The sequence below is a fragment of the Puntigrus tetrazona genome, chromosome 11 (genome assembly GCF_018831695.1).
Source record: "Puntigrus tetrazona isolate hp1 chromosome 11, ASM1883169v1, whole genome shotgun sequence".
NCBI classification, from domain to species: Eukaryota; Metazoa; Chordata; class Actinopteri; order Cypriniformes; family Cyprinidae; genus Puntigrus; species Puntigrus tetrazona.
In genome coordinates this window covers 10284571-10310170 of record NC_056709.1, presented here as the reverse complement: position 1 = coordinate 10310170, position 25600 = coordinate 10284571, and the positions used below count along the sequence as shown (strand labels likewise).

General features: G+C 37.4%; 1 protein-coding gene across 1 annotated transcript in view; it reads left to right on the top strand.

Moving 5' to 3' along the window:
• The first annotated feature begins 4498 nt into the window (after positions 1-4498).
• The window catches only part of LOC122354381 (multiple epidermal growth factor-like domains protein 10), a 38914-nt gene continuing 17812 nt past the window's right edge, over positions 4499-25600 (top strand). The window contains 14 exon segments of the mRNA XM_043252541.1: positions 4499-4620; positions 5389-5400; positions 6952-6974; positions 7093-7339; positions 8205-8221; positions 8224-8256; positions 8259-8323; positions 9721-9857; positions 10803-10842; positions 10845-11017; positions 13016-13190; positions 19579-19699; positions 20754-20917; positions 21050-21152. Of these exon segments, the coding sequence (XP_043108476.1) occupies positions 4499-4620; positions 5389-5400; positions 6952-6974; positions 7093-7339; positions 8205-8221; positions 8224-8256; positions 8259-8323; positions 9721-9857; positions 10803-10842; positions 10845-11017; positions 13016-13190; positions 19579-19699; positions 20754-20917; positions 21050-21152 (1432 nt within the window).

Here is a 25600-nt window from a genome sequence, read left to right as displayed (position 1 = left end):
GGTCACTGCGACTTCATTTGTCTTGTGCATCTCCATCTCATATCTTTATTTCTAGTCAAGCCTTTCTGTGATGTAAACGAGCTTCCTTTTCGTGCCAAGGCCTGTGGCTAGAGAATGGCTTGTGTTTCCCAAGGGAGAGGTGGAAGATGGGGTGTTAATTTGGTAAAACAGCGGCCGCGTGGTAACAATCTGCTGAGGAGGACACTTCTTGACTTTTTGTTGAATAAGCTACTGGTTGCCTGCTGCAGGTCATGTGCTTTACTCGAATTATTCAGGAGCGTAATAGTGACCGACTTAGTCTGCATGATTCACGCTAAAAAGATCTCCTCACTCCTATTACAAAAAATGCTGGTATTGGATAGTGCCGTCCATAGCTTCTCTGTCAGAAAGGTCTCTAGTGCACTGTATTGAATAGAAGGTGACTTCTCCAAGGCTGATATTGATCTGAGTTCACATCTAGATATATCTCGTACAAAATGACCTCTAGTTGTATCCAATAGGGGAGTGCATCTTTTCTAGACAGCGATTAGTCAGTGCTTAATTTGATATAGATGTCTCTAAACAACCCTTCTTTGAATACAAGGTGCCAAAGCGGAACTGAAAAGTGTAATGCCCACTTAAGTTGTCTTGGGTTTGAAAAACATGATTCCAATTTAACAATGGCTTTAAGCATCTCATCTTATTAAAACTCAATTATTACATTAAATATTCAATCCCAAACCTCTGGTAAATTCTTGTGACTCAGGACAATGTTTTCATAGGAGTCTTCCTTTCCACTTGTGTTATATTGTATGTCATTTAGCATTATTTTGTGCAAATGTTTTGTGTCAAAACATCTTTAAATATAATTAATGATGAGGACTAAGGCTGCATTTATTAAAAACAAATCATTAAAAACAGTAATATTGTGAAAACTTTTCTGTTTTAAAATGTGTATTTATTTCTGTAAAGGCAAAGCTGAGTTTTCAACAGCCATTACATTTTTTTTGTGTCACATGACCATTTAGAAACTATGTTAATATGGTGATTTTATGGGTCCAAAAAATTGACTTGTTAATTAAATTTTTTGAAACCACAATACATTTTTATTGCAGTTTTTTTTTTTTTTTTCAAAATCTAAAGAATAGCAATTAGTCTTAAAAAATAAATAAAATTAATCTTGTGTGAACTTTATAAATGTCTTTATAGTCACTTTATCAGTTTTTGAAAAGATGCATACTTGATAAGAAATAAAGTTAATTTAAAAACTTTGATAGGTAGGTAGATAGATAGCTAGATACATACATACATACATAATAAATCACAAAAGTAGTTGGACAATTCTATGGGCAATCATTCAACTATAGATGATCTTACAGAATACTGAAATTAAATTTGTTAACGTTGCACAAGAAGTTGACAAAATGTTAATTTACTGCAGATACTGTAATAGATCAAAACAGTACAGTAAAAGTCTTTACATGTGAACCGTAGCACAGCGTGAGTCATAGCGCAAAAAGATACGACATCAGCACATCCTTATGCTTCGTGTCCCTGAGGCTTTGGCTGGCAGGTCCTATGCCTGCTTCTCTCTACTGGGGAAAAGGAAACATGTAGCAGGGGCTTGTCTGAGATAAATTAGGTAGGAGGGACGCCCCCGGTCCGTCGAGGCTGGCTGGCAGCTGCAGTGCGCGCTCCCTCTGTTATTACAACTCAGCACTATCCACCCCACATGACTATTGGCAGTTCCTTCTGTATATTTAGAATAGCATCCATCAGCTCTCCATCCCACATAATGTTTCCCCAAATTCCTAATGTATCCCTAATTCATTCTTTAGCAGTCGGCTCTTTCAGCGCACAAATAAATAACATAGTGATAAGTGTCAGTGGAGCTCTAGACAGCCCAGTGGGCCATTTCACGGTGAGAGTATTGCAGCTTTACAACTATACGCTTAACAGCATGTCCAGGAGATATTTATCATCCTAGTGTACTAAACAATCGGCACTTTTGTCCAAAAAAGAGCTATATTTGTAAAGCACTATAAGTCTGTTCATCTGTTGCAGAACTAAGATGAATGTGGGAAATGAAAATGAAGAAAGATAGGAAAAGAGGCATATGTTTGTTTTTAATTTAAGCGGTAAAGCACTAAAAATGATGTTTGCTCCTTCTGGAACTTCTGCTAGAGAACTGACCTTTCCTTTTTCAAAAATACCAAAAAGAATGACGCTTTGGCTCCATTAATGGTGCTCATTTATCTGCAGATGTGGATGAAATATTGCACTTACAGAGTCACAGAGTTTGATTTACCAATATTTAAATGTGCTTCAACACCACAGCTGAATCTACAGCACAAAACATATTTCCAGAGGCAGTCTGATTACTAAAGGATGACTTCTGAAGATATGGTCTTCTATTTAGTAAATCAAACCATACACTACAGGCCCGCTTTCACACTCAAGCACAATAAATTTAAAACTATAAATTTAACAATAACAATAACTATATTTGTGTCCACACCAGCTGAACAAATAACTCTTTAGTTTATAAATAAGGAGCGAAATGTTATGGCATTTGATTCTAAAGTTGTTTAATAAGACAAGTGATTGGATGGTATTGGATGCTTCCAAAGGTTGTCATCAAAAGGACTTTGTGAACAACTTTTGTGAGATGTTTTGAAAATGTATTTATTATTGAAATGATCTAATTTGGCAATTTCTCTCTCTTTTCCTTCTCCCTAATCAGAAAACTGTGAGGTAATAGGAGCGCAGGACCTATAATTGTTTAAAATTTAAAATCAGCCAAGGTTTGTGTGGGTGAATATGACTTTTCACTTATTTCTCACAGGACGGAATACTTTAACAGAGCAAATCTCCCATTCACTGTATATTTTAAAACTATCTGTTATGCCACTTTGCCCATATACTTTAATTTACTTTAGTCTTCTTTGAAGCTGCACATTGTTTCAGTGACTTAATAAGGATTTTGTATAACCTGTGCTCTGAAAAACACACTTAACTGGCACGAAACAGGTCTAACGTCATCGGGTGCCGAGTCGGACTTGAGTCACGTAGCACATGGTGCTGTGACATTGTTCAGTAATTAAGACACTCTGTCATGTAGAGACAAACTCCCATCCTGTATTCATCATGGCATAGCAGAGATGAACCCAAACACAAGAGTTCAGCTGCCAAGCTTTGGGATCTTCATTTATCTGCTGGTTTAATTGTCTGGATGCACTTCCTCCAGTCATTAACCACAAAAGCTAAAACTTGGGTGTAAGGGGTTGACTAGAGTATTCTCCACCACCCAGAGCTTTAATTAAAGGAGTGGAATGGGCTGGACTGGGTGCAAGGAAGTAGTAATTGGCCCTGGAGGCATTGTGTGTTGTGATAGAGACAGTGTAATCACACTTTTGTACAGTGCTTCCTATTACACTATCTGATTCAGAAACCCTTGGTCTGTTACAAACATCTAGATGGCTGCAGTCCATCTATTGGATGATAAAAGGGCAATGGCAGATTGGCAAAGACCGATATATTAGTTTTAATCTAGTCACGAAGTGGTAGATGCAGAATGTCATATGGCTTGAGCTTGTGTTTTTATTGAAGGATGCAAAACTCGAATGTAGAAACTTTAGTAAAGCATGTGTTTAGTAAAAATTCATCTAAAGACATCTTCAATTTTTGGCATGCTATTTTGAGGAGAGACAGGGTAATGCTAGAAGAGGAGTGATGCAAAGCACAGTCTTTTCTTTTTTATAGGTTTTACTTTAACAGGGAAAAACGATTTTTAACCTTTCATTTGCAAAGAAAATAACCCAAGTGCAGATGTGGGATAAAACAACCAAATAATAAAATTAAAAATAAGTATATAAATAAATTAACTGCTATTTCAATTTTGGAAATAGCAGTTTTTATTAAGTAAAATTTGCCTTTATTTGAATGTCAGACAGAAAATGCTAATAAAGTAAAGTTGCTTTTTATTTACTTTGGAATTTTAGCATAAAATATCCTTAGATTTTCACAAAGAATAAAATAAAAATAAAAATTAAATTATTGAAATATGTATCTTTTTTTTTTTTTTTTGCCTTTGACATTTTTGAGGAGGAAAGGAAGCAATAGAAGAGAAGAAATATGAAGTGCAGTTGTTCAATATGTAGGTGCACTACCCTAAAGGCTAAGGCTCAGACACAAAACAGATTTTAATAAAAAAGAGACAGTGTAAGCAGGGCTTCTATATTCCGCAGGAGTGAGATATTTTGTCTTCATAGAAAATACAAGAGTTTAGACACTGGAATCCTCCTAATTAGCCTTTTTGTGATGTTCGTGTTTATTTAGCTGAGCACACAGCTCAAGGCAGAACGTAGCACCAAAATACATACAGTATTTTTCTTGTCAGCCTTAATAATTTTTATATCAGGCCTGCAGCTGAAGTGATTTCACTTGTTTTGTAATAAGGCTTTCCACACTTGCGAGAGAACTTCGAGTAGCAGCATTAGGAATTCTCACAGGATTGTGCATGGCGCTGCCCTGCGCTGAGATCTTTCTCAACCAGCTGATCAAATCAGGCCGGTACATTTTTCTTCTTATCAAAGTACAGTACACAATCGCACGCTCACAGCTCAGCCCTGATGCCTCAAGGTACAAGCTTGTTGCGTGAAGAGGAGCATCGGTTGTCTCTCCAAACGCACTTTGATTAGCCTGTTTGTGCAATGCTGAGCGCTTTTAATAGGGGTTGCATTGCAGGTCGGTCGTTTGGTGTACTTTTACCATTGAATCTCTGCCCACACACACCGCCCATCGCCTCGACGGGCTCCTCATCCGCTCTTCCTTCATCTCTTCTCCGATTAGACTCATCCTTACAGAAGCTTTCTTTAGATACTTTAAATACAGAGAAAAAGGAATAAGACTGTGTGTTTTACAGCCTTGCCTGTGGCACCAAATGATCTCTGACTCTTTAATCACGGCTAATGCTGTCAGAGGGCCCGCAGTGAGACACTGTCTGCGGCGAGTCTGAAACTAAACGCAGAAGAGACGGCCCGAGATAATGGGCTTTAGGAGGAAATGTGCTGAGGCGTCTCGGCTGTGGGGGGAAAAGAGGCTTTGAGTCTTCAATGGCAACATTTTGTGCTGCTTCTGAGCACCAGAAGAAAAGACTTCTGCAAATTAAGCTAGATTTCTACTTTATTTGTCCTCCTCCGCAATGATTCAGAATGGCTGCAGATGAAGAGGCCGGCGGACTTGGATTTGCCGTGTTGAATGGAAAGGAAACTGTTTGCGTCCCAGTATGAGGCTTCTTTGAAAGTGAAGCGCCACTTTGGGGCTGATGGGGAGTTGACGAGGTCCGGGGGCCGCTGAGTGAGGCAAACGGTGGATGCGTTGTGTTTTTCTGCTCTTTTCTCTCATCAGCGTGGGAGAGCTGTGAGGAGCGTGATGAGTGCTGATTGACTGCGAGCCGAGCAGACGATGAGCGCTCTCATCCGTCTTCGCTGACCTCCCGCAGGTTTCCTGCCTTTAATGTGCCCTGGTCATTTGTGTGGTGTGAGAGCTCAACCGACAGGAGAACTCATCCGTAGCAGATTTAGTTGAATCAATAACGTGCCTCCTGCCCTCTTTCAGCTACTTAATGCAGCCTACGTTACACCTCCTGGGAGAGAGTCGCAGCACCAGGTTATTCTATGACCCCCTCTGTGCCAAGCTGTCTTCTCGAAGTGCTGATCATCCACCTCATGTTTGTCTGGCATAGACGACGGATGCTGGTGTCTCGCAGCAACACAGTCTTCATTAGGCTCCATCCACTTTCAAGGGTCTTCTGAGATTAGTTAAGCATCTGGCACTAAATATGGACTGGTTTCTGTGGTTGTTTAAATCACAAGGTAGCTTTAACTTGAATTTGTATAAAACCATCATCTAAATGACAGATACTATTCAAAAGTGTTGGACCTGTAAGAATTTTAAATTCTGTTTAAAAATGTTGTTAAACTCACTTATTTTATTAAAAATGCTGAAAAATATATATCTATTTATATTAAATAGTTTTCTATTTGAATATTTGTTAAAATGTGATCAATAATGTCATGGCTCAATATTCAGCAGTCATTATTCCTTGCTTAATCACATGATTTTTCAGAAATCTTTCTAATATGCTGATTTGGTGCTCCAGAAACATTATATGATACTGTTGTTTTCAGGATTCTTTGATTAGTAGAAAGTTTGAAAGAACAGCATTTATTTAAAATAGAAATATGTCGCCACAAAACAAAGTGATATGGGTAAAAAAATTACTTTTATTTTACATTTATTTTTTACATGATCTTTACTTAATATGCTAAAAGATGTATGGTTGGCTACTAAATACCTAAAAGCGACTTGACTAGTTTTGTGGTCCAGGATCATATATATTGTAACATTTAAAATGTCTTAAATGTCACTTTTTAATTTATTTCAAATATCTTTCAAAACATTTTTGAACGCCTGAACAGCTGTGACGATGCAGAAATATTAATAGTTAACACAGATTTTTTAAAGTATGCAGTAAGGCAAACCAAAAGTGCTCTTAGAGTCGAAATATCTCCAGATACATGCAGTAAAAAAGATTGTAAACAAATTTAAAGGAATCAAATTCAATGTCTATGGTGGTTATGGCCCTTTTTATGCTAGTTAATACCGTAAACACAAGAATGAATGTGTCAGTATTTTATAGCATCTCTGGGCCACTTTAGGTGCGCTTGCAAGATTAGCTCCTTGTGGATTCACCCTTTTATTAATAGTGTTTGCCTTCAGCATGGTATTAGCTTGTTGATAATTTAAAAAGAATATATGAGGGGATGTAAATAATCTATGCTTTAGCTAATCCCCACTCACAGTGGGATTCACATTATTGACAAAACACTGTACAAACTTGCATAAGTCAGCATAAGTTCTGTAATAAAATCCTATGACTTCACAAATCTTGTGTCTCTGCAATTCCAGGACTGCAGGTCACAGTTTGGAATGTAATAAAATGAGTCTTACTGATAAGCACGAGTTTTTATCCTCAGCTCTTACTGGAGAGTGGCGGCATCTTAGTTGGCCGGTGTAAAATAGCGTTCTTTCTTCTTCGCTGTGTTTCAGGTTGTGAAAGTGGCCACTGGGGGCCCCACTGCAGCAACCGCTGTCAGTGCAAGAATGGGGCCCTGTGTAACCCCATCACAGGAGCCTGTGTCTGCACTGACGGCTACCAAGGATGGCGCTGTGAGGATCAGTGTGAGCCTGGCTACTATGGCAAGGGCTGCCAGCTGCAGTGTCAATGCCTCAACGGTGCCACCTGCCACCACGAGACGGGGGAATGCATATGTGCACCAGGCTACATGGGTCCCATGTGAGTACCAGGGATAAAACCAGTTTGCAATATAGAGATATGAAGGTTAGTATGTCTTTCCGGAAACATATTCTTGATACAGAGGGGACAAGGACAAGTTGTTACTCTAGTGAAAAGGGTAGGTTTATTTTTGAAAGTCAATTTTTGTATAGGCACACACCTCTTGACTACAAAAAAGCTATTCAACCTTTACAACATCTTTGCCAAGGAGCCACATTCAGCTTTTGTGACCTTTTGTGTTGTTCACAAAAGAACCTAAATAAATGTTTGTTCTTTTTCAGATAAAGTAAAACCATAATGATTTGTGCAACGAGAAATATGGGGGAAAAAAATAAAAATACAATATAGCTCTTTGAATAAAAATAATAGGTATAATGTTAATGATATTAACAAGAAATTCTTTTTAAATCAGTTAATTGGGAAAGACTTTTTTTTATTGTTTTTATTTTTTTCTGAAGGGTCATCTTACACTGAAGACTTGAAAAAACATGAATTCTTAGTCACTCAAGCACATGAACAGAAGTGTATCTTTTTTATATAGAGGAAGTAAATTGAATATCCGTAAAATATATCTATCGATTCAGACCTGGAGATTTTTAACCTATGTGACAACTGTGACAACTGGCCCCAGTCTCCCATGCTAATCTACATATTAAATACTTACTCTTTGTCTATATTCATTGTTAGCATAGTGAAAACACTGTGAAGTTCTTGTGAGGTTACTTTAAAAAAAATATGGTTGGATTTTTTCTTTTTTTTTTTTTGAAGCATTTGTTCTAAAGTCTTTGAACGTTCTTGTGTTTTATGTTGCAATCCTTTGCAATGGCTGCCTGAGTTTCAAGTATTTCCTCTTGTGGTTCGGCAGCTGTGGAGAGCGATGTCCTCTGGAAGTCATGGGCCACAGTGTGAGCAGCGCTGCCCTGTCAGAACGGAGGAACCTGCCATCACATCACTGGAGAATGCTCCTGCCCTGCTGGATGGACGGTAAGAAGCTGCACACGGGGACCGGAAAGGGTGAAACGTGGGGACAAATGGAAACTGAGAGAATAAAAGACAGAAAAGAAACAGAGAGGAATAAAGATGAGGAGACAGATGATAAGGAATGAGCGGCAGAAAGTGAAGGAGAGTAAAAGGGCAAGATACTGAAACGACGGAGAGAAGGTGAGTCATGCTTAAAGGAAGCAAGGAAGGAAAAGAGAGAGTAATTAGAAGGAGAAAGGGAGGGTTAAGTGAATAGAGGGAGGGTGAAAGAGTTTAAGAGGTAAATGAAGGAAGGGTGGAGGAGAATCTGAATGTAGTGGGTAAGAAATGACACTGATCTGAGTCTCGCAGAGCAGCTGAAGTTATTATTTGGAAGCCAATTGTGTGAAGTTTGCTGAGCCTCATTATTGCTCTTTTTGCATCATCTCAAACTCGTAAAGAGGACATATCAAAAACACAAGTTTCCTTTCTCTTCTGAAAAAAGCTTAACTCGATACAGTATGTAGACGTACTCTAATATTCACAAAGCAATGCTCCATCTTCAGTTCACCGTTTATTAAAACTAAACTGCAAAAATGGGTCATTTAGAAATTGCAATAGTATTGACATCATAACTGTGTACTGTACATTTTCATACAAGCTGTTTACATATAAATTCAATGATTCAATTCCAGAACCTTGCTTAAAACTCTTAAAGGTACAGTAACAAAGACTGGATTGGATCGTGATCATGTAGTCATCAGCTTATCTGCATTACATAAATGGCTACAGATATATACAATATGGCCTTTTTCAGGGGGACAAATATTGTTTCTGCATAATTCTTTAATCTTTACTAGTTGTATAGATTAAATACACTTATTTTATATACTGTATGTTTACCTAAAAAATTTATTTCCCATAATTAAGTTAGGTTTTTCCAACCTGTATGAAAAATGCTATTCTAAATGTTTATTTTTATTTTGAAAAATGTATTGGCTGCTACTATTTTTTATTTTGAAATGCTTTCAAGCTCCAAAATTACAAAAAGCACCAATAAAGTATTAGAGAAGTCTATGGCTTTGTACGATGAAAAGACTGAAAATTAAGTAAAAAAAATTGTTGTTAATTCTTTGTAAATGGGACCCTCATGGAATTTTTTCCATTGACAGTGAATCATAAGCTTTCCTGCTTTAAAAAGTTGGATCATTTAAAGTTAGTAGTTAAAAAGTATTACGCAGTTATCTTTTGTGGTGTTAAAGGACCTTCTAAGAGTTTATTCTTGTGAAACAAAGTAAGTCGTATGGGTTTAAAAATGGGGAGTTGATGATGATGCAATTTTATTTATGAATTGTTCCTGTAAATCAATGCACCTTTAATGGGCATGAATGACAAATTTTCTCTGCCCTCTTTCTGGACAGGGGTCTGTTTGTGCCCAGCCATGCCCATTTGGCAAATACGGGATCAACTGCAGCAAGGAATGCTCATGCCGCAACGGAGGACTGTGTGACCACATTACAGGACAGTGCCAGTGTATGGCAGGATACAGTGGCCACAGGTAGAACAAATACCTAGTTCCAAGCCTATTTGTGTTATTATTTTTCTGTGTCTTTAAAAAATCACCACAAAAGCAGTTTGTTAACAAGCCTGCAAAATTTGGTTGCTGAATAATTGATTAATTGTCTTTTACTGCTCTGTGTTTACATTCCCTGCATCCTCCGATCCCACCCGAGATCCGCACTAGATCCGCAAGTTTCTGCTCATTAATTACTAGTAATGGAGTTTTATTAGTATCCAATTGAAATTGCTCAGTGCCTTTATTTTCCCGTGTCTTCTGCAGCAGCTTAGGTTTATTAGCGCAGTAAAGTGATTGTCTGCAGAATGAAAACACTTTCAGGACAGACACTTCTTATCCTCTAATATTTAACAAAATTGCCCTCATTCATTTGGTCTGTGACAGGTGAATTAGCCCAGCAGGAATAATCTCAGATTGCATTAGTACCCCTCCTCCCTTCCTGCGAGTCCTTCTCACACCCGTCTTCTCCTGATACAAACGACGCTGGTGTAATTTCAACATGAAACATACCTAGTCCGTTTTATAATTTAATTGAGCTATTTATCTGTCTCCTAATGGCTTCTTTGGACACTCAAGATTGATGTTCTGCCAGGATTGTATATTGAAGATCTTGTGGAAGTCGTTGTTCCTTAAGTCACTTTGCTATTCAACAGAGAGAATGAGCCGGGTCTAATTGTATTCACGGTAATTAATGACTGCAGTCTTAGTTTGCTGTCGCCCCAGGCGAAACCAAGGGGCTGATGAACCTGAGGCACCAAAAATGATGCCCAGAGCATTGACCATTGACCCTTAGATTAGAATGACTCTGTAGTCTACTAATACTGCTTGTGTTATTCTGACGGGCTACTTTTTCTTACAGAGCCTCTCTGACTAATGAATAATGTAACAAAACATTGCTTTGGGGTTTTCTTTCCTCACTGTTCCCAGGTGCCAGGAAGAGTGTCCGGTCGGCACATATGGACCTCAGTGTGTGCCCTCCACTGTGACTGTCAGAATGGGGCTAAGTGTTACCACATCAACGGAGCATGTTTGTGTGATACGGGATTCAAAGGGCCTCACTGCCAGGACAGGTTCTGTCCACCAGGCCTTTACGGTCTCATCTGTGACAGATATTGCCCCTGTAACGCCACCAACACACTCAGGTGAGAATATATATATATATATATATATATATTGATGCAATATTGGTATCAGGCCCAGTACTGAGCTCCTTTGATTAAACATTCAGTATTAATGCCTGTATAGCAGATGTGCGCAGGCTGATAAGCAAAGCAAAGTGGATTGAGCGTGGGGTGGCACAGATGTGCAAGCTTGTTGAGTGCATATATCTCTTTCTCACAGACATCACTGTTTGTTGTTCGGGCAGATATGTCAAAAACAAGTGAGCAAACCAATCCACTAGTTACTTAACCATAATGAGGGAGAGAGAGAGTGCATACTTCTGTTGTGTGACCTTTTATTGATGTTCACTCACTTAGCACTCATAATTTGGATTAAAACTAAATCATAAAAATATGACAATTTATGGGGCATTCACTATAAACATCAGTTTTTTACAGCCTTAACCGTACATGGCGAAAGTGAAATATCTGAAAAGCACTAGGCTGCAGTGTACATGTCCCTCTCATTCTTCACCATTCTGCATTATATTAGTGGCTTTGGAATATAAACCAAAGCACATTTCAGATGAAGAAAGCATGACTTCTACACTGTGTTCCAAATTATTAGGCAAGTTGAAATACTGGTAATATTTCCCAAGAACATTTTGCCAATCCCGAACCACATCAGTCTTAATAACTACTATTTATTTTGTATTTAATCACATATAGGTGATATATAATTGTCTGGTAAGGCTGAAAGCCATAAAATCGTTATATTCAGGTTTGACAAATTATTATAAATGCTGTCTTTTTCCAGATAAAATGAGGCAAAATAGAGATTAAACTTAAAAATAAATAAAAAAGTGAACATAAAAGATTAAAAGTAAAAAATTATTAAATGCCCATGAGAAAGATGCAATACTAATGCAATAATAGAATTAGCAAAGTTAAGGAATTGGACAGGGAAATGCTCATTGGGTCATCAGAGTCAGAAAAAAAACGTTTATATTTTTAAAAGTTACAAATGCAATGAAAATATCAGTACTCTGTATCGGAAAGTACAAAAAATAAAAGTATCGGTATCAGGCGAGTACTAAAAAAAGAGGTATGGGTGCATCCCAAATATTTATATGTATTTACATGTATATTTATATTCATATAATTTGGATTATAGATAAATATATTCAATATATTAACATAATATATTTTTCTTAAATGTATACATGCATGTGTTTGTATATACATAAATATATACAGTACACACACAAATATTATGTGTACTTAACTTTTATTTTGGATGCAATTATATTAATGCATATATTAATATTTGCCAAACAATTCACAGAAATAGAAAAGTCAAGAAATAGTACAAATAGTACAAATACAAATAGTACTCCGTTTGCTTGCATTCCTTTACTGCCATTTTTAAAAAGAAGACTTGATTAAGTTCATGCTTATATCATTAATTGACTAAATTACAGCCTTAATTAGATCATAATTTCCAATTGCAATTGCTAAACAGCTAGATTATTTGGGGCAAACATTACATCTTGGTAGAGTTCTCTACGGTTAAGCTAAATTTCAATCCTACAATCATCACTTTTCTAGCCAACTTTTCTTAAGTTAACCTCCAGAGCCATGGGTGAGTAAAGAGCTCCATTTGAGTCCATTTGACTTCATTTGACTTGCAAGTAAAAATTCAACACCTTTCAACAGTAGCATAGCACTTGCTCTTTATCGCGACCTGTGCTTCATTCATTATTTCTTAGCCGCGTTCCTGGCTAATGCAATGTTAATGCCTGGTATGGGTAGATTAGGCCCTGAGACACTGGGGCTCATTACTACATGAAGGAGAGAAAGGACACCCCATTTATCTGAGTGGAGCTCACAGACACCAGGATGGATGAACTCAAATGGTTTTAGTACTCAGATTTGGCTCTCTTGTTCTGGAGACCAAAGTGTTTCTGTTTAGATGCCGTATACACAACGTATCTTTAGGCATATTTGTACTTGAATGTCGATCTGTCTTTTTCTTTTCAGCTGCCACCCACTGACAGGTGAATGCTCATGTACAGCAGGATGGACGGGTCTATACTGCAATGAGACCTGTCCCCCAGGTTACTATGGAGAAGGATGTAGTGTGCTGTGCCAGTGTGCTAATGGAGCAGACTGCCACAGTCTCACTGGGGCCTGTATCTGTGCCCCAGGCTACACAGTGAGTCCATGTTTATCATTTATCATTGTCTACATTCATTAAATACTAGTAAATCTTGCCATGCTGATATATCGTCACATGAAATTGACTGCTGAGCATTGATGATTATAGCTGCTAATGTTCTGAACTAAAGGATGGTCTTTTTTCATATGCCTTCCTAACATATAGGCACATCTATACACCTGCCATTAACATCACTCAAACCTCTCATTTGTAACATAAACACAGATCGTCCTAGACATCAGTTATAGACCATCATTTTTTAATTTATTAATTACTTACCAATTAATGAACTAATTAATTGATCACATATATAAGTACCTGCTCAAAACAGGGTTTGTGGTTAAGTTAAAATAAAAAAATGGTTTATTATAATTTTATGTTTATGGTATTTATGTTATTTACTTTTATTATTTATACGTATACATACAATATGTATACAGTGCAAAAGTACAGTTCTAAGTACATGATTAAATTCATAATTTTTTATTATATTATAATTAAGTCCAGACCTAATTATATCACAATTTACTGATTAAATAAATCAGTTAATTTAATTATTTAATCTTATATATCAATCAATCAATCATTTTTATTTATATAGCGCTTTTAACAACACAGGTTGTATCAAAGCACTGAATATATATCTTCAATCTCCAGATGAGAATCCTGATCAAAACCATTCAATTGGTGGTAATTTATTTGCAAAAGCTTATTGTTGTTGTTTTCATTTTCAAAAATCTTTTTTTTATTATGTTATCATGTATCATGCTTTTATTGTGTTAGTTATCTGGTTTTGTTTTTACCTAGTCAGTATAACCCAAATGCAGTTTGATTAAGATTTATTGGAATGAACAATAAAAAAATAATTTTTGAGAATTGTTAAAACACTAGAAGAAGAGCTATCTGGTATATATGTAACACCATGCAGTAAGAAAGAAGTGTAGTAAGTTCCTCCCAACAAAATCCCATCACAGGCGTTCACAGGAGACACATTTATGTGACACAGGTGCAAACAGCAATGTGTCTTGGCTCAACACTTGTGATCAGATGACTGAAAATGGTGTCTAAACAGAGCCATAGATATGACATATGAAAGTGGCAAAACTCATAATTACATAATAAAGGTTTATGATTGTGGTTTTTAAGCGAAAACTGGAGCATCTTTCAGAGGACATTTCTAGTCAGCACTTCCCTTGATCTTTCTTTGAAAAGTTTTTGTGTCCTGATACTTAAAGCAGAAGTGTCAGCGAATACAGTTTATTGCTTTGAAAATGATCTCTATAGTGGTCTCACGCACAAACATACACACACACACACACACACACACACAAACACATCACCTCCAGCAGGGAGGCTGGGAACAAGGTGAGAGTCTCAGCTATGCTACTTTTGCAATGCTTGTGTCTTATTACACAGCAGGTTTAGACTTAACACAAAGACCTTGTGAAACACAGAAAGAAACGCAAGATACAAGGACTCCAAAATAGATTGTGATATCTAGACAAGACTCTATATGACATAAATAACAAATCGTTTTGTTATTCAGTTGGTTGCACATGGCACACAATCAACCCGGCTTCGTGTCTCTGATGAACAAAAAGGATGCTAAAATGAAAGTGATAAGATGCAAGGAAAGAGCTTGAGAAAGACAGATAGAGATGATCATATCAGTAATCTGAATTTATTTTAGAGAGATGTTAAAATAGATGGATGATTCATTCTTTTGCTTCACCGCATGCCTCATAGTATTGCTTACATAGTGTTGTTCATCTTGTTCATCCTCAGAAGCAGATGTACTTTATTTTAGAGCTAGTAGCTTTAGAGTTAGAGAACTAAGAGAAACCAAAAAAATAGTTTGGTAGTAACTAAAACTAAAAGTAGCGCTAGCAACTTTTAAATAATATTTACAAAATTTAATTTAATTTTAAATTCACCCAGAAATGTTGTTCAGCCAAAGATACATATACAAATATATAAAATATTTAGTAACATCTGTTTTCTATGTTTTTGTATGTCTTTGACTTATATGAACTATATTATATGTATTTTTATGTTTTTTTTAAATAATAAAATTATTAAAAGTTTGGGGTCAGTGGGAGTTTTTATTTATTTATTTATTTATTGTTATATTGTCTATAGCATAAAATTTCAATAAGAATTATTTATTTATTTATTTTTTTTTATACATTTATTCATCAAGGACACATTAAAAGGATCAGTACTATAAACATTTATGATATTTAAAAGTTCTTTTAAGCTTGCTATTCATAAAAGATTCCTCCAAACATTTGTTTTTCAGCACTGTTAATGAGAATTGTGGAAGATTCTGCATTGTCATAACTTTAATAAATAAATTACTATACTGTATTAAAAACTGTATCCGAAAACATTTAAGATATTTTGTTTTCACTGTATTTTTAATGAAATTAATTAAACTTTGATGAGCATAAAACAATACTACCAACTCCAAGCTTTTAACTGGTAGTGTAACTTAAATATAACTAGCTCCTTTTTTAACTTGTAGTGTATTGTATTTTTTAGTAGCATCACTTTAAGTTATGAATAAGACGTAACATGGAAAGCTACAGTTTCAATTATCTTCCCCGCCACTGAACTGATTTCACTCCCGCTGCATTCAGAAACAGCAGAAATATTGCGAAGCAGATGAAATTAAGACAGTGCCGCAGGTAAAGAATAGAACGGCAGTGATGATTAAGACAAACTCAGTACCAGAGGCTCTAGCCAACTCCTGCCTTGGCTGTAACTGTTGCAGTGTCCTGTGGCAGAGCTACTACAGCGATTTGAACTAGCAGGCGGAGGCACAGACTGTATCTTAATTTTCACCACCTGCTCTTTGTGTTGGATTTGGGGGGCCTGCTGCCAGTTCTATTAAACACTGCTCGAGGAGCTTTGGCCAAGGAGTCTGACCGAGATGCAATGGAATTGGGATGCGGAGCTCCGTTTCCAGGCCAGCTCTTTCATTCGGACCTATAGAACAACAAAGGTTAACAATTTGACCGCAGTCTGGTCGAAAATAAGAGGGGTAATGGCCACCAAAAACTCATCTCTAGAGTATTGAGAGAATGATATTTATAGGGGTGTGAAAGGAACATATATATGCTTGCGCTGCTGGTACTGAGAGAGCACAGGTGGGGAGATGAGGGACCAAATGTGCTGGTAGTGCCACGTTAAAAGCACACACGCCACGTTCAAGTGTGCTTTCATGACGCTTCACTAGAATGCACAGAGGGATTGGTAGGAATTTTAATGCTTTAAAATAGCATTCATTGCAAACACTTGTAGATGTAAGGAATGCTTAACGACAAGCTGTTGAACTATTCGAAAAATAATGCACATCCGAGGTGGTGATGCGGCCATGACGGCTGTGCGGTTTTTTTAATAATTCAACGAGTATGTGCTTTCCATACATTAATAAAAATGTAATTTAGCGGCAAAAACATGGAAATGATCTGTTGTTTTTATCATGTTGATTATTTATTTGTTTGTTTGGCCAGTGTCATTTTGAGTTTTGGCTGTTTTGTTGTTGTAAGACATTTGAAATATTAGAAATCAGTTGGTGGAGTGATATGGACTGTAATGTAGTCAAGAGCTGCCTGGATGTTCTTCAGTTCCCTGAAAATAATTGCACACCATAGAATGTTGTCAGCCAATAGGCATGCTAATAAGCAGCTAGTTAATAGTTAGAATTGGTCACTTTACTAAAGTGTTGTCAGATCTTTTGTTTTTATGTTTTCCAGCATAATCTAAGAATTAAAAAATAAACATCTGACCTTTTGTACAAAGAAGCTCAAACTATCATTGTAATTACTTACATTTTTTTTAAGACAAAGACAAGAGTATTTGTTTTTTGTTGGTGTTTTGATCCTAAACTGATTATTTTCAAATGTCTTAACATTTTTCTAGAATTTTTTGGGGGAGATATTTAAGAATATTAATTGTTTTCCAGCATGATGTGAGAATTATGCAAAGAGAATTTTTTTAATTTAAAAAAACGTATCCAAGATTTTCAGCGTGGTCTCAGATTTTTGGACCTCGCTGAGTATGAAAAACATGCCATTCGAATCTTGAAAACATTTCTAGCTTGGTGAATGTTCTAATGATTTGTGTTCATTTTGTTATAATGTGAATATTTAAGAATATTCATTGTTTTTCATGATGCGAGCATTATCCAAATATATTTTGTGTTTTAATGGAAACAACTGACTTTTTGCACAAAGGTGCTTTAATGATCAGTGTAATACATTTGCTTCTCAATGTGAATTAAAGTATTATCTATATTTTAAAAAATATTTTATCCTAACAGTGATTATTTTAATATTTTGAAACTCTTGGATCTAAGATTTTCAGTGTGGTCTCCGTTTTTTGGACCTCGTTGAATATAAAAATATACAATTTATAGCTATTTTACTGTACTAATGTTTGTTGATTTTATTATAAAGTGAATATTTAAAAGTATTTAACCTCAAAACGTAAGTCTGACTTTAGCCTGCTTTTAGAGGAGTTCAGTCACCCAGTTGAATGAGTGCTCTCAGGCCTGTGTCAGTGTAATCTGGAGCATTCACGGGTCTCGCTAAATCCCTGTGGTCATTTGTGAGCCAGAGACTCTTTTACCTCCTCCAACCCATTCACCAGCAAATTGCAGGTCTGCTGAAAAGTCGAACAAACTAACTTTCGCGCCCCATATTCGGCTGCCTGCACCGATAGTTTTAAGTCTTTTTCTGTAGCACAGAACTGCCATTGTTAGCAGTCTGCTTGCTGTCACTTTTGAGCGGAACAAAGATAACTGCACGTAGATTGATGAAAAATTAATCCACAGATGTAAGCTTTTCATGTGGGGAGTGGATGGACGAGCGAAGCAGATGGAGAGGTGGAATATTTGAAATGGGGAATACAATGGGGGAATGTGGGAGAGTGAGAATGAGAAAGAAAGAGAGCATACAAGAAAGAAAAGAGTGGGAGTAAGAGAAAATATTGGAGATGATTGTATCAAAGCGAGCGAGCGAGATAAATGATGACAGATTGAAAGAAGGAGAGAGAGGGGAGAAACAAAAAATATATAGAGAGAGAGCGAGAGTCGTCCCGCTCAGTGCCCATGGCGTCCTGTGGCATATCTTATCCTGCTTTCCACTCAGACCTAGTTCCAGATGATAATGAGAGAGCGGGTCCTTTGCTTGCTCGATCCCGGCACCGGGGAGACGGAGGCAGGAGGTGCGCAGCACACTGCCATTACCCCACTAATTGGGAGTCTAAATCATTTTGTCAGCTGTCAGTCAGAGCCAGGGATGAGGCAAAAAGACACCGGCGATGGTCGGCGCTGGGATACAGGCGACTCCCCTGCTGAGCCTGGTAAAGCACAGAGATTGTGCTGGTGTTGTTTGGCTGGGGAACAGGGCTTAAGAACACAGTGTCTGTCAGTCATCAGCAATGCTGTTCAGGGGGATGGACGGAGGTGCCGAGGGCCAGGGGCTGTCAGCTCATTAATGCGGCTGGGAAAAGCGAGCCTTTAGCTCTGAGCGTCCGCTGCCACACTCTGTGTGACTGCAGCAAGGAGACTAGCTACACACGGACTTCAGGTTTGCTGCAGCCCAAATGTGCTCTCCACCTCTGTACTCACTTGAACTGTATCAAACTCTGTTTCAGTGAATGTTTTGCAGGAAATTTTGTGTTGAAGTTTCACAGAATCCTCAGATGGGATTTGGAGTCACACTTCACAGCACATTGCTCATGTTAGAGTGTAAAATTGCATAAGTAGAGAAAAATTTTGGTAACTAGATAACGTAGATTTTCGGAAATCTAATCTAATCTTTCTGCCTGCCGGAGCAAAACCCACTCTTACGATGCTAGGGAGTTGTTGCCAGGACGTTGCTATGTTGTGGTTAAAACGTTCTGGGTGGTTTTGCATGTTGTAGTAGGTTGTTGGGCGATATGGGTGGTTTCTAAGGTGCTTTTGTTAGTGGTTGCCAGGGTGTTGCTACGCACCCTGGCAAGTTCTGGGTGGTTTTCTGCATTTATACTTGATTTTTGGGTAGTTTTAGTGTGGTTGGTTGCCAGGATGTGGCTATATAATTGCTAAAATCATCAGTGTTGGGAAGGTTACTTTGAAAATGTAACAGGTTATAGATTACGTTACCTTAAAAAGAAGTTAACCTTAAATAAATCATATACATAAATCCAAACAGCAGATAAAAAAATTATCTGTGTCCTATACCCCTGAAATCAATTAAATCAGTATGTATTACATGTAAGTTACACCTCAACACTGGCTAAAATGTTCAGGGTGGTTTCAAACATTATATATGGTTGATACATTGATAAATTTGTTTAATACATTTTTTTGAACGGTTCATCTCTGTGTGTTTTTAAGGGAGACGATTGTTCCCAGACCTGCCCACGTGGACTATACGGTACTAACTGCACTTTAACCTGCCACTGCCACAACCAAGCATCCTGCTCACCAATCGATGGCTCCTGCATCTGTAAAGAAGGTACGGAATAATGTGCTCTCCTTCTTTTTACGCTTATTCCCTCATTTTCCTTATAGACATGAATAAAGAGAAAGCCATGAGAGACTATGGGTTTACAACCAACCTAATAACAAGATTAAAGCTTGACCTGTACAAATAAATCAATAAGCAATCAATACATGCAATCAGATGCTAAGTAAAAAAGTCGTAATCTTTACGTTCAATTACTCCGGGACTAATTAATCATTTTCTAATTCCCTTTAACACAGATGCCAATGTTTAGAGAATGAACCCTGTCTATAAAAAAAAATCAGGAATGCTTGATAGGTCTGTTGTACTCCAAAAACTCTGGTCATCATACATAGAAAAGCAGTAAATTATATCCCTATCCATGCCCTATATCCATCTCTATCATTATGGGAAAACTTGTGTTTCAGTATCAAAGGATCCAAAGCCTCTCCAGGTCACTTTCAAAGGATACATAAGCACTTAGCACTTACTTCCGCATATGGCCTTTTTAGACTGTAATGGCATAAAAAATGCAGCGTGAATCCACAAGAGCCCTGTGAGTGCTCAGCGTTTGGCTGACCGCAGCTAACCGTACCTGCGGGAAGGCCTTTATTGTTGCATAAACATGGACTCGTCCTTAAAGGCCTGCACCAGCAGAGTATTCGTTCAGGTCCCTCCAGTTTAGAAGGAAGCTCATTAGAGACAGTACCTTTAAAATCCTCATCCCATTCATAATGCAGAACCCCAGTGTGCTACACAACTTCTCTGCCTATCCCACTCTGCTCTTATGTTGACCTCAAACCATGCATATATTCAACTCATTGACTGCTTTGCGGTGCGAGCCGAGGGAGAAAAGAATCCTCTGGCTTCTGTCAAGACGTGACCTCACTTCCCCCTCTTCCCGCTCTATTAATTGAACACTGTTATAAACTAGAGAAGCTTTGGCTAGAACTCAAATAGAGAATGTTAAACCCTCGGTTTTTAGCAAATAAATAACTGAAAGAACCGGTCGTTGAGTAGACAAATAAATTAACGGATGTCTGTACCGTCTCCCTTTGCTTTAAAGGTTGGCAGGGTGTAGACTGCTCAATCCTGTGCTCCAGCGGGACTTGGGGATTGGGCTGTAACCAGACTTGTTTGTGTGCCAATGGTGCGGCTTGTGACCCAATCGACGGCTCCTGTACCTGTACCTCAGGCTGGAGAGGGGAACGCTGCCAGCAGCCCTGCCCCGTGAGTATCTTCCCGGGACCGGTTCCATTGTCTCTTTGCCAGAAGCTAGCAGGCCTGGCTATTTGATTTATACAAATTTGTCATGACAGGGCAGTTTGAGCTTAGCAAGATGGTTTGTGTGTGGTTATTCAGGATGGCACATACGGGCTGGAGTGTCGCGAGCGTTGTGACTGTAACCACGCTGATGGATGCGACCCTGTGAGTGGATTCTGTCGCTGTTTGCCAGGATGGACAGGTTAGTGTAAGACCAGTGACATAATCACATCGACGTGTTTAAATAGGGTTTTATGAAACAACATAGACGCTACAGTGAATTACACACTCATTTGTGAAATATTTGACGTTATTTTAAGCATACAGTGACAGGCACATAGGGCACATTCAGTTGACAGTAAAGACTATCCACACTGAACTTTCTATTCATCAAAGAAAAGTAACAATTAGTAACATAGTAACTCCCACCTGGTGGGCAAAACAAAGCTTTGCTTCACTGACCACCAGTTATTTTAACTCAGTTTGTAATAATTTAGTAAAATGCCTATTAAAATGCGGATATTAAAAGGTGAAATTCAGTAAACACCTTATTGATGTTGTATATTTTGTACAGGCAAGCAGATGAAGCCAGAATATAAATGCAACTGTAAAGTTTTGTGTTATGTGGAAACACTGAACCATTAAGCGGATTGCGGTCATATTCGGGTCTCATCTGCTTTCCCATGTAAACTACACATCATTAATACAGAAATGATTAAATTAGCTATTTTTGTTTTAAATATACTGTTTTGTCTCACTGTTTAATGATTGAAATATTGCCTTGGGGGCTGAATAAATTGAATTTTGTTAGCATACAGTTTTATTGTTTTGAGAGATCTAAATATTTGCAGCTGTTAAAAAGATCGAACGATTCTTGTGCAGTTCTATGGATATTTTGCCATCCAGGTCTTCATACCGGCCACGTGACTGAAAATTATTGAAATTAATTGAAAAAAAGAATAATTATTTACAGCATATCTGTTTTTAATATTGTTTCTTGATCACCATATCATCCTATTTGAATGATTTTTGGAACAATGACTGCTAAAAACTCAGCTTTGCCTCACAGGAATATATGATATTTTAAAATATAAAAAAAAAAAAAAAACAACAACAACAAAAAATAAAAAAACTGTGAGGATAATGCTCTCTCCTGCTACTGGTATCCTAAAGATGAAGATACAATGTTATATTCAGGATTCGTAAGCAGGAAATTCTAATTTTAAAAATGATAAATATTACCAACCCCAAATAGCTGAACGCTATTGTAAACACTTTCGTTGAAGATGATCAAGTACAGATTATTGGTACTCCATTTCATGTGATGGCCATTGTCATAGGAATACTTATATTGTGTGGATATCCAGAAATTACTTTTGTTCTGTATAGAGCTGCAGAGTGAAAGCACAATGAGACCCTGCTGTTACAGTTACGCTGTAGCTCTGCTTGCTCAAGCTGTGTGAAACAGACTTACTACTAATAGTAATACTATTGCTAATCATTATAAGAGTCAGCGGGCTGAATTTTGAAGATGCTGAGGTCTCTCGAGATACCACAATGTGTCTTCATGACACAAATATAATATATAATATCCACCCCAAAGCATCTGCTATAGTTTATTGTTAGAATGTTAGAACTGATTTTCCAATAAAAAAATTGCAGTACTTATTTTAACCAGAAATAATAAAATCAGCGTTTTCTTTGCAATAATGAAAGTATTAATCTTTCAACTGCCTTGATCTTAAGGGAAAATTCATGTTTGTTTGTTTTTTCTCAAATATAATTACAAAACATGAAATCCCATTTTATTTCAATAGCAAAGCAATATAATAAATTCTACAAATGTGTATGTGTGTGTGTGTGTGTGTGTGTGTGTGTGTGTGTGTGTGTGTATATATATGTATATATATATATATATATATATATATATATATATATATATATATATATATATATATATATATATATATATGTACACACACACACACATATATATATGTGTATGTATGTTCAGATTATTCTACATAGGACCACCACGCCTCAGAAAGTTGTTAGCATCAGACACACAGCCTACAGGCAGATTAATATGAGATCTCTGAAAGCATGAAGCATTTATAATAACTGTTGCTGAACATGTTACCTAATTAGATTGCACTGACCCAGAATGAAGCAATCATTCTGCGGTTTGCATATATGGCTTGAATTCACACTGTGCTTACACCTTCTGTTGCAGCGATCTCAGCACTGTGTGTCCAAGAAAGAGATATGAGAGGCAGTAGACATGTTTGAATATCACAGAAGGGCTGCGTTTACAAGTTCTTCAGCATGTGATCATGTTATACAAGAAGCGTAAGGGAGCAGGTTGAGATGGTAGATGTGGCTTTGCCTGCAGGCCCTCCATAACTCTCTCCGTTCAGGTCTCTGAATTCTGACCGTGTGTACTGGGAAATGATGTGGCTTTCATTATCTGCAAGAAGGAGCCAGCTACGCAGAAATCTCACGCTCTGTATCCGGCCCAGGTCTCCGCCATCTGCCAGGCCTAATGGAGTCACCAGGGTGCAAATAGGCCTCAGAGACTGCGAGCATCTGAACAAAGAGACTATGCAGAGCAGTGATTTATGGAAGCTATCGAGAGAGAGAGGAGCTAGACGTTACATAGTGCATATGTGAGAAGATATCGTCAGGTCTTAGACTTTAAGAGAATAAGCTACACATGAGATGGAGAGAAAGAGATTGCATAAGAATGTGTGATAGGGAATCTCACATGGAGTCATGTTTTTGAGGTTGCTCATTTAAATAGGTCATATCAAATTTTAACTTCTAAAGTAAGAGTTTGTACGATAAAATCTATACTATAAAGCCCTGCAGGTGTTAGTCTCAAAAGTTACCAAAAGATCAATAATGCAATAATTGTTTTTAATTATTTATATTAGTGCTTCCAAATAATAAATATAAATATATAAATGCATTATATATTTATGCCTTTAATGTCTTAAACTTATACAGTATAAATGGATAATGCAGACATATGTAAAACTAGTGGACTTGAATAAATATAACAAAAATATACCAGATATATGAAGAAAGTGTATGGAAGTAACTTTTTTCTATTGCAATTCTATTGTAAATTTATAAATGGAAAGAACATTATTACTGGACCCAAAGCTTTTTTTTGTTGGGTTTATATCCAGAGGAACAAAATTATAATAGAGCAAGCATTCATAGACCTTGCTTTATGCCAAGAAATGTATAGCTCTGTTGTGGATAAAGACGAACAGAACAAATACAAATCAATGGGTAAGAAAAAATGTTGTCAAGCTTTCATTTTGAACGTGCAAGCGATAATAATAATGCAGTTTGTTCTTTTGATTCCGTTATTTTTAAGAATTCATGAAACAAAAAAATTAATCATAAGTGAACCATATGAGCCAAATTGATTTTCACATGTTCTTATTTAGTAATCACTGGAAAGGACATTAAAAACATTTAATAATTACAAAAGCATACACATAGGCATAGTTCAGCAGCAAAAATATAACATATATAATCACAAATAAAATATATTTATTATGAACTAAGGTAAGAAAAGTAAATGGATTGTCTTTGAAGAGCAACAGCTGGAAGATTTTTGTGATAAAAATGAAAAGTATTACTAAAGAATTGAGGAGTACAGCACATAGAGAGATATGCCCAAGGACAGACAAGCCGAGAGTGTGTTTTATCAAAAGAGAGAAAGAGAGGGATGTGTGAGACAGGAATTAAATGGTCACTTTCAATAAAACTGTGCGTGTGTCTAATGGAGGGAGGAAGAGAAAGAGACAAAATAACTGGGAGAGAGATAGAGTGAGAAGGCAAAATGTAGACATGCGATATTAGGTGCTTCAGGGGCTCTAGACTGGAGGATGGTGGGGATAACACAGAGTGTCCTGCAGAAACCTTTGCATTACGTTTGCAGGCATGTGCGCCCGTGTGTCCACTTAACATGTAAAGTGCCCTGGAAAGTGATGGTATATGATGGTACTTGCTCTTCACTCATTAATTGGCTTCCAGTCCCCCTGGCAGTTCTCTTCTAGAAAAGTCTCATATGCAGAGAGTCACTTCTCTTCTTTCTTCTCCCTCGCTCTGCTCAAAAGCCCCTCTGTTTGTCACCATTAGGCTTTCAGGGCACTCTTCTATTCTCATTCATTGCTGACAATAAAGGAAGTGCAGGACTTTTTTTCTGCCCAGCCCAGCAGAAGCTCAAACAGGCTTGCCCCTCCTTTGATGTGCGGTGGCTGGGCTTGTCTTAACTGCACATCCCCGTTGCCTCTCCGTCCGACCACTTCTCTGTTCTGCCACAAAGGTGAAGCAGGTATGATGCCTGTCCCTGAAGTTTAGACCCGGTCTAATTCAAAGCCTTGGGACTAATGCCGTTTTAATGGGCCGTGCCACTCACTCAGAAAGTCTCTGTCAAAGGAAATTGCAAATGAGGTTCCTGAGCTGCAGCTTGAAAGGATGTGTGTGAGAATATGTGTGTGTGTGTGTGTGAGAATATGTGTGTGTGTGTGCACATCATTTCTCCCTTCGATGCCATTGTGCTTATGGAGTGTGAATTATATAGATGCTAATTTATTTAAGTTGTATTATTAAAGCAATAAGCCACTCGAGGAT